Source organism: Anser cygnoides, chromosome 7 (genome assembly GCF_040182565.1).
Source record: "Anser cygnoides isolate HZ-2024a breed goose chromosome 7, Taihu_goose_T2T_genome, whole genome shotgun sequence".
Classification (NCBI taxonomy): Eukaryota; Metazoa; Chordata; class Aves; order Anseriformes; family Anatidae; genus Anser; species Anser cygnoides.
Window position 1 is genome coordinate 33,634,360 of NC_089879.1, and position 17,637 is coordinate 33,651,996.

The following is a 17,637-nucleotide window of genomic DNA, read 5'->3' on the forward strand; positions in this document are numbered from 1 at the left end:
TTGGGGCTGGACAGCTGATCTCCTGAATAGCAATACAGCCCAATTAAAGCAGGGCAAACGGTCTTCTTGTAGTCTGCAGTAAGTTTGACCACTATAGCTAAAGTCTTAGAAGTCCTACAGCCTGCTGCTTGTGGGCACTGTGGTATAATCTCTGGGTTAGGAGAGGCAACAATGGCAGACTGTCAATAGAAATACAGTAGATTTTAGAGGAACAGGGAGCTAACAGGTGCTTTCCAGAACCCTGATTTTAAGGCTTCCAGACAAATGACCTTCTCAAAGGAAAAAGTAACTAACGTAGTGATGTTTTCATGAATGGAATAATTCAAATTATATATTTCTTCTGTATTTATACCTCATGCTTTAATAATGAGAGGGGAACATCCATTCACATTTTTTGATTACATAGCTGTTGTACATGAGTACTCATTACTGAAGCCGTGGTCCTCACTTCACTACTTACTAGCATAAGCAGTTTAAAAAATCCTTTGCTTTTTTTGCTTATTAAATACAGGCTTGTACCTTTTTATCCACCTGCCTTCCAGCAAGTGATCTCCATATATAAAATAAAAAGATTTTTGTAGTGGTGTTTTTTTTTTTATTATTATTAATGACTCTGCTCATTTGAGGACTTAATAAAAAACTTTCGGTGTATTACCATACACCTATATATTTGGTTTATCTTGTTAGTAAAGTGTTTATTCAGACTGATGCCTGCATGAACAGATCAAGAGATTATCATGGTTTTGTAGTCCTGAGGTGAAGAAAACGGTTTGTTTAAAGAAAAGGGGCGAGGGGGAACCTCAGCATTTCCTTCACTATTGCTCTTCAGAGGAGAGGCAGCACTACAGCACCATCTCCGTACTCTACTACACCACACAGCCCTTGCAAGGCCCCTACAACACTAAATGTAATTGCAGTACCTGAATGACTGGAAACAAGGAAGGGAGAAGTATAAGGAATACAGCTGTACGTATCCCCAGTGCACTCATTTATCAGAGTACTTCCAGACTTCTCTTGAAGAAAAACCTCCTAAGTGCCCCTTGAGAAAACAGACAGGGAGGCCAGCTTACTGACTTCAGAAACCACAGAAGTCTCCTTCTTAAGGCCCTCTAGACTTCTTATCACAAGAAAACAAACACGAACAAACAACACTCTCCTCTACAAGCTTCAGAGGCATGACAGACTAAAAAGTCCACAGTCACCACAAAAAACCCAACCACCAAACAAATATGAGTACCTGCATTTAGAAGAACTTTCGGCTATCACCACCAGCACAACTGAAACCCCTTACTGCCGCACCCTTCCCCTCTCTGAGGCAGGACAAACCCCTCATATCCTTCCTGTGGATGCACTCAGGTGCAGTTGATTCAACCCTGCCCCTTAAGGACTTGCCAATCTCTTCCTTTCTTTAGAGAGAGACTATGGTCTTAAGGATCTTATGCGTGCTCAATACTGAATTATTTCAAACATTCAGATTTTATCAGAAAGCTTTCCAACCACAGCCAACAATTTTTGCTGCAGCTTTATTTACCACCACCACCAACAAAAGTGCATCAAAGTGATGGGAAAAGCATCAGCTCAGGAAGGCACACCGTTCAGCAGGATTCCCCCTACATTTGGATATAGCAAAAAGTTAGGAGCACATGAAAGCAAAGGTTTGGAGTAGAAGAAACTCTGCAAAGTTCAATATCCTAAATGTGGCAGTCTGCTTACAGTTAAACACACAGCAAAGAAGGTGACAGAAAAACACAAGGCCATCAAATAAATGACCAGCAATAATTAAAGGCCAACCCAAGAGTCTTATGATTTCCTTTTCTGGCCACTGAAACACATGCCTATCTCTGGATCTAGCAACAGTTTGATACAGCATGTCAACTGCACTTACTGCATTGTGGCATGGGAAGGAAGAACATGTGTTTCCAAATCTTCCCAAAGTAGCCTAAATAGCAAGGTACTACTTGTGAGGACACACTACCTGTATGGGGAGATGAACGGTACCTGATGCTATGTAAACATGTACTGGTAGCATTTTAGATGTTAATGCAGAGCTAACAGGCCCTGGATGAGAAATTAGGAATCAATGTGGGAAGAGATACTTTCAACAGAAGATATGCTTTGTTTGCATCAGTCCTTGGAAGAAGTTGTGCTGAGGCCCTGGCAAACCTTGTATTCACAGCTGCTCCCAAAGTTAAGTGGCTTACCTCTAGCAGAATTAACCGGGACAAAGCAGCCTCTTCCATCGGAGACATGAATATGTGTCTTACTTGGTGGAATCTGCTGCAACCTGCAATTGAAGGCCTGGTTTACCGAAGTTCACAATGTTCATGATGAGTATCTCTAAGATAGGATAGGATAAGGACTTAACTCACCCACACAGGCCCAGCCCAGGATACCTCTGTACCAGACTGTACCCAGACACATTGCTCAGGAATACCGCTGGGTACAAGCAAGGCAGTATTTGCACCTGGCTCAGTACGTGAAGCAGAAACGCTTTCCAAGCCAGCAAGGAGCAATGCTTATCCAGCCATGCTGGCGAGAAGTCTGTCAGGCTCCTGTGCTACTCTGCAGGGCAAGAGGGCCAATCCTGGCCTGCTGGGTCACCTCCCTGCAGCCCAGAGCTCATCCTGCACAAGAGCTGTGGATTTCGCATCAATGTCAACAATGGAGAAAGGGAAAAAATGAACTCTGAAATTCTAATGCAAGGTTGCTACCAGTACCATATGAGAGGATGATAAACCTTTCATTGCTGAGGCAGCATAATGTCATTTTTATTGTTTTTAAAATCAATACAATGCTTAGATGTAAATTTTGCTGATTTAACAACTTGCAGATATTTTTACATAATCATTCATTTGTTGTTGTTTTTTTCAAGATACATAAGAACACTCTATAAAAATATTTTTTTAAATGAAACATTTTAAAATACATAAGTATGTCTTCAAAATGCCACAATCTTATTATATTTCATAATGCAAAAAGTTTAGCAGCACAGATATTTCAGTATTCTTTCCAATCACATACATTCATTTAAATGCCCCTTCCCCCCAGAAGTATTTCGTCTTACCTTTAAAGCCATTGGACTTGCCTAAAAGCAGTACAGAATGGAGATCACTTCTGGTATCATTATTTTAACATATAAGGAGTTTGCCACTGAATAATACTTTACAGTTTATGTTTATACTTAATACAATAAAAATAAAACCCAGCTGCATGTCATATGTGACATACTAAACAAATCATTTTCATTTTTTTTTCCGAAAACAAATTTTTGATCATATGGTGATCTCGAGCACACTGATTTTTGGATGCTCAATCTATTAGTTCTCTAATCACTGTTACGTGAAGACCTGCTAAATGCAGTTACCTCTGATTAGAAATGAAATCCCTAATACTCTGAGCTTCTAGAAAAATGAAATCCAGGATAATGCATAATAATAAATCAAGAATTCAGAGGCCAAAGGCTGCTGGCCACTACTGAGAACTTTGGTTATAAAGCCTGACTTCCTTTCCACGTAAATATCCAAGACATTCTCAAAATTTCCTGAAAGGTTTGCCAAAAGAGATGAGAGGGCAATTACACCCTTTTTTTATATATATATATATATATACACATATATATATACACACACATAAAAATATTTACATCCCCAAATCTGCTCTTTGATGATGTGATTCATTACCTGTTTCAAGGGAGGCAACAAGTTCTCAATATGTATTCCATCATCATGTATTTCTATACAAATTTCTTAAACTCCTGTGACTGAAAAAAAGGAGTTGTGTCTGACAGGCTGATTTACAGCACATTCTGGTGACCAAGTCCTGTACTCATTGCTGTGGCTAGCACGAAGGGAAAGAAAGTAACCATTGGGGTATCGATAAATTTTTACGTTCATTTGCAAACCAACACGATCCTTCCAAAAATATACCAAACCAGTGAACTTCTCTTATTTATTCACCATTTGTGAGAGTCTCTTCTCCATTCCTGCTCCTTTCTGAGCCACAATAAGAAAAAACAAATAGCCTGTTACTTCTTAGAAGAAATACCACAGAGACAGCCAGGATGCTGCCCTCATCATCCCACCTTGTAGGCACAAGCTAGCTTATAAATATAGGTGGTTATCTGTAAATAATAGACATGATACAGGTAAGATATGCATAAGACTGGATATGCAGTTCGTTCTTTGTAGTCCATGGGGACCCTCTGATTAGATTGCTCTAACTCTTTAGATGATGTTCTTCCTATCCGACAGATGGACTAGAATTGAGAGAGGATATAAAGAGCATTTGCCTGCCCCAGGGCCTCCAGTTTTCCACGTGACTTTGTTTGTGCTCTAGAGACAGAAATCCCACATTGCAGGACTAGGAAAGGAAACGTCCTAACAAGCGCATGCTTCACTACAGGGGAGGTCTTAAAGAAGAAAACACAATTTATGAGTTGTAATATAGCAACAAGGGAAGGTCATTACAGGCTTGCAGCATCTTTCTCCCCAAAAGCTATAGTAAAAGTTCATTTTCATTGACACTGAAAAATAGTTCACCCAGCTCTGCTCATGGGAACCGGATTGATTTGATCCCACACTGCCTGTGAGGACACTCTGACCTTGCTGGATTTTGAGCTGAGCTCTGCTAAACATACAGTATCTATTTTATATACTTAATTATCAACTTGATATTCTAGAGACAGGATTAAGACTTCACATTAAAATACCTGCACCCAAAATTTCAGTCAAATCTGGTGAAATTTAAATGAATGGAATAGTTTATATTGGTGCTGTTGCAGACAATCTTAAATTGAATTTTGCCCACATGGAAAAGCAACTGTTGAACATACATTTATAGGTGGGCTTGAATTTCCTCTTACATCTCTTGCCATCCCACAATGTTACCTTATTAGTAGGTCTCCATCTCTAGTGATGAAAATGGTATATAGGTCAATGTGTTCTTTCTTAATTGCATTAGCTGCTGGCCTAAGACTAGGGCTTCCTCTTCTCCCTGAGCTGTCTTTGCTTAGTAACTTGTGATCTTTAAATATATTTCACTCTTGACATTGTACTTAATCTGTCAGGTGAGATGGATCGAGTTTGTTTTAGGCAGACTAAGATGATCAGTGAAACTCCAATTAGAAAACTCAAAAGGGTGAGAGACCCCTTTTTATAAAGGAACATAGCTGTTTCATGGGCTCACTGTTACACTGAATCTCCAAAAGCAGGAGCAAGAATTACATCTGTATTCTGCACATGCAAACCTTTTTTTCCCCCCTTTTTAATTATTGCAACATTTTCCGGAACCTTACTTTATAAATAGGGTCATTTTTCCTTTGGGGAAAAAATACGGTATTAGCTTTTATCTGCTAAAGGATTCTTTTGAATTGCATTTTATTAGCATAATTTTTCCTCATGATAGCAAAGTTCTTACGCAAATGCAACCATGTTCACCCACACACATGTATATATCCCATGAAGCAGATTCAGCAAATGAAGAACTGCTTCTGGCCTGGAAATGAAAAATGACTATACTAATAATATGGCAAAATCCAGCAGGAGCTGCATTAATTTAACTAGGGGCATCAAAATCAAAAGCCCTTTGAGGGGCCTACATTCAGATATAAAAAATATGCCTTCTCCCTGTTTATTTACTGAATGTCATCGTATTCTACACACTAGTCAAAACCCAGTGAAACAGCTGATAATTCCAACACTGGCAGAGACTATGAAATTTCCCTTAGCTAAGCTAAAGTTTCAAGTTCAACTTTATTCCCAAGGATGTTTGCTACGTTTTGAGCAGGAAATAAATATCCTGAATCTACTTGCTAACTGTTCAGCCTTGAAAAATAATATTTGTTCTGAATGCCTCGAGATTAGTGCTCTGCAAAATGCTTGCCCGAGGACCTCAGCCCCTTCCCTTGTGCTTTGCTCATCACCGCTCTGTCCACGCGGCTGTTGGGTAGCGTTCCAGGAGCGCGTTCCTCAGCTGGGCTGTGTGCATTTTGTCTCTGGTCTCCACGGTGCAGGTAACCTGGGAAAAGAATTAGGAGCATTCCTGACGGCATGGCAGCGTTCTCAGACAAAGGCATTTCCAGCTAAATCCTAAAATGTGCTCATAAAAGCATAAAGATCAGCTTGACATAAAAAACTCTGGACCTCACATTCCCTATCTATGTAGGTAAAAAAAAAAAAAAAAAGATATAGAAACTCTGTGGCTCCTCCAGTTCTTCTGCATGATCTTAAAACTCTCCCTGCTTTATCGTCTTCACAGTTCGAAGAAGATAGGCTGACCCTCAGATAGCTCCTGGGCAAATACTTTTCTGCTGTTGGTCTCCTGGTGGCCTCCCTGAAACCATCCATTAGCAGCTTCTCTTTTCCATTCCCTGGGGTATGTATCTGGTGCTGCTGCCGCCTCACCTCTCTCTGACTCTTGCCTCATTTCCACATTTCTCAGCAGCGTTTGCTCCAGAACCTCCATCCTTCAAGCTTTTATATTCTCCTCTTCTTCTCTCTCACGGACTTATCCCCCGATTCCTTATCTCTGCAGCATTCTGGCTGGTTTCCTCAATTCACACACCTTGTTACTGTTTTATTCCAAGATTTTTTGTTTGCTCATTGAATCACTTCTTGTTTTCTATTACAGTTGTTCTGCTGCTACATCAAACAAAACCCAGGCAAACCTAAACTTGAGAGTTATTTTTAATCTTCGCTTGCCTTCACAATTGACAATCCTGTCACATAGCCACTGAAGACAATAACTTCAATGTCATTTTTTCAATTCTTCTTTCATCCCTCTTTTACATGCTCACATCTCTACTCCATCACTGTAAAATCTGGGCTCTATCACAGGTGAGGCACCAATGTGAAGGTACAAAATTTCACTTCAAAATTTTAGACTACTAACTTAAGTTACCTCTGACCCTGCTGCAATTATTATTGAGGCTGGAAGTGCCACTTGGAAAAAAGACCTCACAGAAACGTGACAGTCTAGCAAGGAAAGGATCCAAGATAAGTCAGTGTGACAACAGAGAGTTTATCCTAACAGGCCAACCGACAGAACAGGAGAAGAACCGGTCGTGATAACTTCAAGACGGAGTGCTAGAAACAGATGCCACGTGTAACATTCCTATCAGAACTGCATCCTTCAAAGAAAGCAGCAAGATAAAAAATTGTCTCAACTCAAATGTATTTATGGGGATATGTCTTAATAAGAACTTGGAGAATTCATATTTCCTGGAATGAGCTTAAAATAACAATAACCCTTTAGCAGAACTATTTAATGAGAACATATAATACTACCACCAATAAACAGCCATGAGCTCAGTTAACTGTGAAACTAATTCTGAAACACACATCATGAAATAAGACATTTCTGATCTGTTTCTGTAATTCTTTGCCTCTTTTTCTGAACATGGTTCTATTCTTTTTTGTGAATCTTTGGAACAAGTTAGATGCAAATTTCTTTCTCCTCGGAAAAAGTGGGATTTTGTCTCAAGGAAAGGAGAGAACACAAACACTGCGAAAAGTATCCAAAGGATATCTTAGCACCAAAGCACCAAATACCATTAGCTACTCCATAGTTCATATAAAATCCCTAAAGCTTTGCAGTCATATCTTTAAGAGCACATACTCATCTCTCACAGAGTCTGTAATTAAAAAAAGCAACAAGCCCCCTCCCCCATGAGCAGTCCTGCCTGTTCTGTCCTGAGCAAATCAATTGTTGTGCGAGGAACCAGTCTGAACTTGCTAGGTTCAGCTTGGAATATTTGGCAGCAAGCAATTGCTCTGCTCTGGGAGCAAACACAGGAACAAATTGGGATTTATAGTGCTAACTCTTCTCCTCTCTGCCCTTATTTTTTGCTAATGATTGAAGCCAGAAAGAATTGGAGAGACTGGAGCCAGAGTGCTTGCATTTTGGATAAATGTCTTTTGTTCTGTGCATGCACAGCATCCAACACGTGATAATGGCTAGTAATGTGCTGTAGTGTATTAGAAATGTAGTAATAACAACAAACTGCTCCAGGAATTTACCCGATCTTTTACACTTGTCTAGTAAAGGAAGAGAGAACATCTGCTCACAGTAGGAGCAGAGATAATCACACTACGCTTTATGACAGCTAGGGATCTAAACAACGAGGCAGGCAAGAACATGGACTGTGGTAACTTGCTTTTTTGCACAGATTATACCAATTTGCACTGCAGTTTCATCTTCACAGAACCGCTCTCTCCTCTTTATTTTGCCTGAGAACGATGATTTACATGGGTGTCTGACAGAGTAATCCTTATATTCATGTGTAGATATAAAAGGAGTCCTCTATTTATCTAGGATAAACATTTACCTAGGTGCTGCTAGCTACAGGAGGTTATGAACCTATTCATGAGCTAAAAGTAAGTGTTGCAAATTTGTCTTATTTAACGTATTCCATGATATTCCTTTTACTGTAGACAAAACCCAGGATAACTAGACAAAATTTGACTGGGCAACTATGACTTCAACTCCATTTCAAAAAACATAAGCCCACAGTAGTAGACCAAGGCTTTTAGATCCAGCAGAGTTCTCACTGACTGCAGAACCATGTTTGTGTAGGACCTTTAGTCTGCGTATCAAAGAAAAAAAAATCTAGTACATTTTATGCATTTCTCTCCAAGCAGATTGCATCCTTGCTGGATAATAATACAAACAACAACAATATTTTTAAAAGCTGCTGCAAGACTTAAAATAAGAAGCTAGGTGGATCTCTTACTGCATTTAGAGTTCTACTCTCTGCAGCAGGTAATCGGAAGATTGATTCCAGCCTAAGGGTTTAGCTAGCCTCTTTTTGTTTTGTTTTTATAGCAGGCTTACAGATAATGGAAGACATACCAGTCTTCACTGAATATTGCTGTCCTGTGTGTAAAGTAGAAATAATTAGAAAACATGAGGGAACAGGACAAAGACTGAAAAAAAATATAGGCAAAGATTGGTCAAAAATTATCACTCTGTGCAACACTAAAACCATATGCATAAATTAAAATCATTAATTGGAATTAATTCAATTTCAAGGAGAGTAAAGTTCAAACCTTCACAAAAGGAAGAAATTTGCAAAATTCTGTGCTCCATAACTTGAGCAACACAGTGGATACCTCTGCTCCCCTTTACTTCCAAGTCTTCCCTATGGGCACTTTGCCTTTTAGATCATATTTTCCCAGATACTCAAAATTATTTCAGTGTGCCCCTTGACTCCTTGATGCCCAATATATGTAGGTTGTGTGTGCCAATAAAGATACTGGGTGGCCTTTATAAGCCAGCACTAGTGAACAGACAAAGTATGAGCAGCGTTGTTCAATCAAAATATTTGTCTTAAGTGCCTTTCCAGGCTCAGTGTAAAGGCCGATGCCAACCAGCTAGTGCAATTCCTTAAATCCATGACTCATCCATTGCACCTTTCTATCCCATTTCTTTAATTCTAGAAACAATATTCACCTTCTTTTAAGATGTTAGTCTCCAGCAATTCACATAACTTAATATTCATGATACACCATGCTCAGCAAAAGCATAGGTTTGTTTGTAGGCAAATGACCGGAGTTACAAATGATAAATTCATTTACATATATTGGTTTCAGTTCTATAAATAAACAAGGCCTTTTGTTTCTGTTAAGATCAACAACAGGGCAATTTTCTGAATTATACAGCAAACTCCCACTGCATGTTGCCAATTATCTGGCAGCAGCACTTCCGTTTATGATTTTGGGATCAGCTGCAGGTAGCCCCCATGGTCAGTGCCATGCAATGCCTGAGAAAGAGCATAGTATCTTATGCAACTCAAGCCCTTATCTTTTGGCACTGTCTTGTATTCAGGCCGGTGAACACTCGCACAAACAAGTTATCACAGCATTACACAAGTCAGATAATAATCAAGCAGGTCTACTCTTGGCCTCCTCAGACTGAGTTTCTTTTTTTTATCAAATTGGGGTAGGATATTCTGTACCACGTTAGTCTGCTGTGGAATGCCATTAAACAAAATGACTGAATTATTTTGGAGGGCCTCAGAACAAACGTATTGTCAGACTTCCCACTCCAAACACGTCCGTTTGGCAGACAGGGAAATGAAGCAGGGAAATAGTGACTTGCCCAAGGTCATGAAGGAAATGCTTTATGAATGATAGCATCCTTCCTGTAGCTGGACAGCTATGTGCTCATCTATATCCTTTCAACAGGTCAATAGCATGGAATACACTGGCAACTGGGAACTCTAGTGGAAAATACTCTCCTCTGCTCTTTTACAACATGCAAGCTGGCCTAAAGGGAATTACTCAAATTGACCAGAACAGACCAAAATAATTAAATGACTTCTGGCCCAAGGTGAATAAACAGTATGCAAACAGCAGGTATTACACCACACAAAGCCAGCCAGGAAACTGAGCACCGCTGAGACCATGTGTAATGTTATCATAAAGAAAAAACAACATTTTACTTATGAATTCATATTTTGTTGCAGTCAGATGGAAAAGTAGTGCGATGGATGTTCTTTTTATCACTGGTCTCTTGTGAGTTATTTAAAACCATAGCTGGGAAGAGGCCAGACAACCCCATAACTTCAAACAGGACTGAGGTCAGAGGGAAAACTGCCACCACAGCTGCTTCTCTGCCAAGCTGCTGGAGCACCTCATGACCTTCAAGGCCCTTGCTGCACCATTCCAGAAGCCCTCCTGTACCTGCCTGTCTGCTCATGCTGTAGTTTCAGTGATGAGAAGACTTCTCTAGAAACTAGATGAGTGCAAATTTTTTTTTTTTTTTTCAGCTGAGTTGCCTGAGTCCAAATAAAAGACCCATTAAGAAGGTTAGATTGGTTTCATAATGGTTGGACCAGATAATCTTGGAGGTCTTTTCCAACCTTAATGATTCTATGATTATATAACAAAGGTATACCTCACCTTACTAGGTAGCTTATTGATTTTGCCCATTGACTACTTCTAAGTTATTAAAACATGAAATGAAAGGGATTTAAATAGCTGTAAAGAGGTTTACAAGTGGAAACATTTATTTAAGCAATAGGTTTTCCCATATTGGATTTGAGAGACATTACTAATAAAGACTAGGGAAAGTTCACAGAGGCAAGCTGTAGTTTCCTCCCACAGAATAGGTAATCCTGTAGATCTCTATATCCAGTTAGCTGGTGATGTTGGATGATTTTTTTTCCTTAGCTTTGACCTTCATTACTGTCTAGATATTCCTGGCCATCTAATCTGCTTTAGTAGTTGTAAAATGTAAAGCTTACCAAATTTGCTATTTGTATGATTTGCTAAGAGTTTCCTCTCTGTTTCAATACTAAGACTTTACAAGTCATTTCCTATCAGCTTAAGTAAATTAGGGTACAGTCCTCTGCTGGATGGAAATCCAGTATGAGACATGGGGGAAGAGAATTTAAACTGAAGGAGAACCTAAACTTCCACCTGTGATTTCACAAAGTCATGTTAGACCTGGACAGTAGCAGCATGAAATCAGTGGAACCACACCTTTGCTAAACCAGTTGAAATAAGAGAGATGTCATGAGATGAATGATCCTTTTAAGAGATCATATTAGGTGATAACACCTCCTCACCATTATTGGAGTTGGACTTGATGATCCTTATGGGACCCTTCCAACTCAGGATATTCTACGATTCTATCAAATATTCAGCAAAGGAATAATTACTTTACTCTGTTCTCTTTGTGGATAGGGTACAAAAGTGTGGCCCTAGTTAAAAATGAGGTTTCCTTAAGAGTAAGGGTGTCCTCCGCCTTGCTTTAAGGCAACTTGGTCTTCAACAATTACAGCCAGCCTACACAGCTGGCTCTTCAAGTTCTAGATTCTGCAGCTTGCTCATCACTTCCGTCACGGAACTATTCATGTAATGAAGGTTTGCAATGTTAACATCTGGACCGACTGTCACAATAACAGGTAAAACAGGTCCTCTATTATTTATATATCTGTTAAGTGTTTGGTGAGGCAAGGTGCTGTGCAACACAGAAGAAATTATCTGTTACACTGCTCTCAAAAATCATTGTGAACACTCTATTGGACTTCCCCAAAATTCCACAGTCATATAAAGATTATAGGAAAACAGAAAAAAAAAAAGGGGGAGGTCAGCATTGCTAGAGGGAATGGAATTGTCTTACCTCAACAGTGAAGAGCTCAGAGGTCACAAACATTCGTTCTTGCTTGATATCCAAAACTCTAAATCAAATAAGGGATAAATAGAGATCATAACAATTCTTTGTCATTATAAACAATTTCTCTAAGTGTTTGAACAGTAGCTATTTTTACTGCTTTCTGGGTCAGATACTTATTCAATGCTGAGAAGCTGCTTTTACTTTGGAACAAAAATGAAGGGAAAAAAACTTTTTCTGAAACATAACACAATAAACACTGATCAATTAGTTACTTATGGACTTGCCTTCAGAGGACATTTGGAAACACGTCCAAGTCTTTAATAATCTTTGTGCTATGCAGTGACTACATTTCCTTACTACTATACTGGATTTACCTTGCTTCTTCCCGAGCCAGAATCTCCAATAGCTTTGAAATGTCCCCTGGGCAGTCAGAAAGCACAAGGGAAAATCTGCACACTCTGTTATCAAGGGTCAGGGCACGAGCTATGCACTGCTGCAGCAAATGTAACTCCACATTTCCACTGCATATAACAATTGCCACTCTGAATGCAAAAAGAAAATATGATTATTTCTTAGCTCTTCTCTGTGCAAAGCCGTCATAAATCACAGACATTATATTCGATATCAGCTTAACATTTGCAGGGACCAGCCTTTCATAAACATTTATTACATTTCAGAGGAGCTCCTAGTTCTCAGTATCAACTGTGGGTGGGCTGTGGGACTCTAGAAGCTGGTTGCATTAGATCATCTGAAGCTGTTTTGTTTTCACTTGGTATTTGTTGGGGATTTAGTTTTGTTAGAGATAATTAGCTGGAGAATTCTAGGTCTATTGCAAATTTAAAAAATGCAACAGCGCTTTCACCAGAAATTCTGAGTCTCGGGCTCTTAACAGTTCAATGTTTTCTGTAGCCATTAATTAAACCCACCTCAACCTTGCAAAATGAATACAGAAATGTTTGAAGAGCAACTGAAGAGCCACATGGTTAGTCCCTGATAATCTCTTTCTGCAGAGGCAAACCTGTGCATTTCCTCTTTTATTTTAGCTGTGCTGAATAGAATTTTGTTGCTGCTCTGTATGTTGTCAGCCCTATCTGAGCAACTGCCTCAGTATCATTTTAGCATCCAATGATGTATATTGGAAACTTTGTCTTGAGCACACGTATATTTAAATACATTCTGGACTGTATCTTGAGTCAAGGCTCTATCTGCTTAAGTACTGAGTGCTGATGCCCAGATGCAAGAACGGATTTACCCACACATTTAACGCTAAGCACAAGGGTAATCCTAGCTGGGCAGGAGCTCTTGGGGTTGGAAGGCAGGTGTCACTCAGTGACTGCAGATGACAGCCCAGCTCACTTGCTAGCGAGTTGTTTCTTTTTCAGGAGGCAAGGTCCCACCACAGATGGGGTTGATTTCCACATGTGGGATGAGAGAAGGCAGCAGGCTGGCAAGAGCAAGATACTCTCATAGCAGATGTGCATAACTGCCTTTCTCCCAGTCATTTGAGAATACTGACATTTGTCTTGTTCAACATGGTCTTCTGACCTGTGAGTGGTCTCTTCAGCCTGAAGTAGATGCTGTAGATAAGCCTACTGGCAGTGCAGGAACAGCAACTGCCGCATTGTGGGAAAGGAATTCGCAGGGAGCTTTGTGCTGTTTCACACGTCCCTGGAGTTAGAGATAATGAGGAAAACAGCAGTAGAACCAAAAACTTGAGCAAGGTTGAGATAAAGTAAATTGGCTACAGTGTTAAACATGAGCTTTGGGCAGTGGCCAATTGCTGGCTGGCTCAAGGCGCGTGTCTGAGGGTCTCTAACCAATTGTATGACAGATTCAGGCATGTGGACAGCGCATGGAGCTACGGGGAAATATACGTAGTGGTTAAAAAATGGCAATAAAAGGCTCCTGTTCAAGAGCCATCAGGACTCCGTGTCTTGCATCCCCTCACCGCATCACTCATAAAACAAGTACCTCCATTTCCCGTGACCAAGGCACTCGGCCCCATGCTTTTGCCACAATTCCCTACTGAGTCCCATTTGCAATAGCTGCTGTACCTTTTACCCTTCAACTCAGGCAGCTTCCCAGCAACCAGTGCTGCAAGTCCAATGGCCCCTTCTGCATCAACCGTGGCTCGCTCATACTCCAGCAATCTCAGCATGGAAACGAGGATGTCCTCCTCTCTGGCGGTCAAAGAGTTGTGTCAAAACAAAACAAAGCAAAGCAAACGAACAAAACAGAAGAACTACCAAAAACTGAAGACAATACACTTATGTATGAAGGGATTCCTTCTGTCCTCCTGGGTACATAATGATCCCACTGTGGTGTTATAGAAAGCTGTGCTGATGGGGGCGAATGTACAGTCTTATTACTGACTGGAAGACAGTGGTGTTTTTTACTAGAACCACTGTGCCAGCTAAATTCTAGTGTGTAAATATATTATTTGAACTTGTATTTTGGTGAAGAATTAGAAGGGTTTATTAGCAGCCCATGAATTGTTTTGGCCAAAGGGGTCAGATAAGTGGGGTCAAACTCACTGTCTTCAGTGTCAGGTACAGCACAGTTTTCATACACAGCAATGTTCACCCACCCAATATTATTTATTTTGCTGTTTTTCTTCACCTACCTCACAGCAACAACTTTATCCACAAGTTTCCCAGTCAGCTGCAAAGAATTGCTGCCAAAGCAAAGTCCACTCACATCTGCAGATTTCAAAATACAAAAATGTGAAGCTGGCTGCTCTAGAAAAGTTCAACGTTTTTTAGAGTCCTGACATTGTTTTTTGTCCTTAATGACTGCAGCACATTGCTATTCTATGATCTCAGGCAGCTTGATTTTTACATGACAAAAATGAGTTTGGTACCAGAAGGCCAAGGATCTTCCAGGAAGATTTTGCCACTTTGGATCCCATTACAAAAATACTGGTTCTTCCAGTATCCACTGGATCCTACAATCCAGTGCTTCTCAGTGTACGATGAGGCCTTAAACCACCAAGTGTGGCACTGGATTTGCAAGCTACAGCATGACAGTTAGCAAAGGAGTTCAGGGACAGGCAGAATTTACTGAGAGAGTTAAGTTGTTTGGTTATAAAGCTCACATTTAACCTAAAGCTTCAGGGGATTTGAACATCCGGTAAACAGGACATTCTTAATTTGCTTAACAGCTGAGTTTTTTTTGTTCAAATTATATGGGAACAACTGAATTGTTTATAAATGCTGTTATCCTGAGAACATTTTTGCAAGTCTAAATATTTAAGTGCCACATTTTTCTGCCTTTTCACAAATAAGCCTTCTAGGCAAGAGCTTTCTCATTGACTTCACTGGTTAGGATACTGCTTGTGAGTACAGCAGTCAGATAACTACTCTCATATCTCCAAGTACTCACCTGAACATTTCATGTGCACTGGAAATAGTATTGTACTTTGATTGTGTGTCAGAAGCTGCTCTTACAAAATGCATTAAGTTTTGACAGATATATTCAGGCAAGATTTTATTTAAATATGTTGAAACTCAATTAGCTGGAAAAGAACATGACTGGTTGGAGAAATCAATTACAACCTTTATTTTACCTCCACAAGAATAATAGATTTTTTCCTACCTCCATAAAAGTGATGATTGCTGCAAGCCTGGTCTTCAGCTGGGTGGCCAGCCTTTAAGGATTGTTGCAATACAGGGAAACTTTCAGATTCAACACCCTGGGGAATACAAATGATGTCACTTTTTTAGTGATTAAATTCTAACAGAAGTCACTGTTATAACCGAAAAAGTTTCCTCTCAGAGTTAGTAACAAGGTAATTTGAATCTCACTCACATTCTAGATGTACATTATCTTTTTCACGTAGTTTAATTTTTAAAAGGGATGAGGAAAATTTTTAGAACAAGTTTCCAGAGAAATTTCAAAGTGAATTAAAATTGAGTACAAAATGCAAAAAGCTTTTCATCTTTACAAGAATATCATTTTTCAATAGTACAAAAGACATAGAAGATGATAATGAGAAAGTTAATCTAGTTGTTATGTATGGGATGATACCCAGGAGTAAATGGGGCTGGAGTGCGGGGTGGAATTGATCACAGTCTTGCAAGAATTCCCTCACAGAAAAAGTTGATGGAAAAATAAATCTTGATCAACCATCCCGCTACTATTTCACAGCTCTGAAATATACATTCCATGGTTAATATAAAGTTCCTAGATTTTTTTTCTTCTACCTGTTTGTCTCATTCCTCATCACTTTTGAAGAGAATTATGTTTGGAGAAAAAAATATATATATAGCTGATGTTTAAGTTGATTACTGTTGCCTTCCACACAGGAAGATTCCCTTACATCAGCAATGTCAAATATATCTATAAATTACAGCAGCAGAAGTTGCTAAGTATAAGTGAAATGTATCCAAGATGCATTCAAGACAGCAATGCTGTATTATGCGTGTTTATATCCCTCTTGAGCACACCAAAGTCTGCTAGCACAAATAATTCTCCTTTTCCAAAGTGTTCACAATAAAACGGAAAACAATAGCACACGTACTCAAGTTGAAAGTTACCCGGCCATAGCAGAATAACAATAATAATAAAAACATTAAGCAATCAACAACCAATAAGTAATCAACAGAAATTAAGAAATTTTACCATAACAACTAAGCTACCACTAAATTTATCCTGTGGTATCTTTAGGGTCAAACATTTCCAGTAAAAAATCAATTCAAAGCACAGAACCAGATGTCATTTGCTTTGGAAGAGCATTCCCAGATTTCTTCTTAAATCCAGCCAAGAGACAGGAGGCTTCCTAGGCTCTCAGGTCCACTGCTGGGTAGTGGACACAGGTAGTCCCTGTCCCCTGGCAGCCTTTGCCAGCATATTACTAGATTCCACTGCCTTTTGAAAAAAAACTGTGGTGAAAGCTATCAAAAATGCAACGCTTTCTAGGTGAAAGGAAACTTACAATTACAGAAATATGTGGATTGAGGTGTTTGAGTGCAGCAGCTGACCCTGCCAGCAGGCCACAGTGGCCTCCTGCTGGGAAAATCACCGCGTCCAGCTTTGGCACCTGTTCGTACATCTCCAGTCCCACAGTTCCCAGGCCTGACAGGTAGACAGCACTGTCCTCCCTGTGGGAAGGAAAGACACATCTCAGCAGAGCTCACAGTTGTCAACACAGTAATAGTTCAATCTGCTACTCGAAAGATAACATTCAGCAGGAAAAATACATGAGAGTAAATCACCAGCACAATGAGGCCAGGAGGTGATGTGACAGGTCACTGCCATCAAACAGACAATTGCATGCTTTGTAAAGTGCAACGTTACCTACTGGAAGAACACGTCGTGCCATTGAGAAACTGAGCAGACCCTTTCCACAGCAGAGCAAAATCAAAAGGTGAAAAAAAAATTGATGACAGAGCAAAAATCCTATGAAAAACAGAGGCATAAATCCTACAGTTACAGCCAGGTCAGCAAACTTTTCAAGATACCTGAATCACTTTGTTATCACCAATCATCTGGGCTTAACAGGAGTGCAAGTCTTCATGCAGG

General features: G+C 39.8%; 1 protein-coding gene across 4 annotated transcripts in view; it reads right to left on the reverse strand.

The window, feature by feature from the left end:
• Positions 1 to 2,697: 2,697 nt before the first annotated feature.
• The window catches only part of LOC106032592 (L-threonine ammonia-lyase-like), a 32,677-nt gene continuing 17,737 nt past the window's right edge, over positions 2,698 to 17,637 (reverse strand). For all 4 annotated transcript variants that reach the window (XM_013175597.3, XM_067000142.1, XM_048074802.2 and 1 more), the window contains 7 exons: positions 17,051 to 17,216; positions 15,712 to 15,808; positions 14,741 to 14,816; positions 14,172 to 14,297; positions 12,492 to 12,659; positions 12,124 to 12,181; positions 2,698 to 6,015 (listed from right to left, as the gene is read on the reverse strand). In XM_013175597.3, coding sequence (XP_013031051.3) covers positions 5,917 to 6,015; positions 12,124 to 12,181; positions 12,492 to 12,659; positions 14,172 to 14,297; positions 14,741 to 14,816; positions 15,712 to 15,808; positions 17,051 to 17,216 — 790 coding nt within the window. In that variant the 3' untranslated portion in view covers positions 2,698 to 5,916. The remainder of the gene's footprint in view (positions 6,016 to 12,123; positions 12,182 to 12,491; positions 12,660 to 14,171; positions 14,298 to 14,740; positions 14,817 to 15,711; positions 15,809 to 17,050; positions 17,217 to 17,637) is intronic.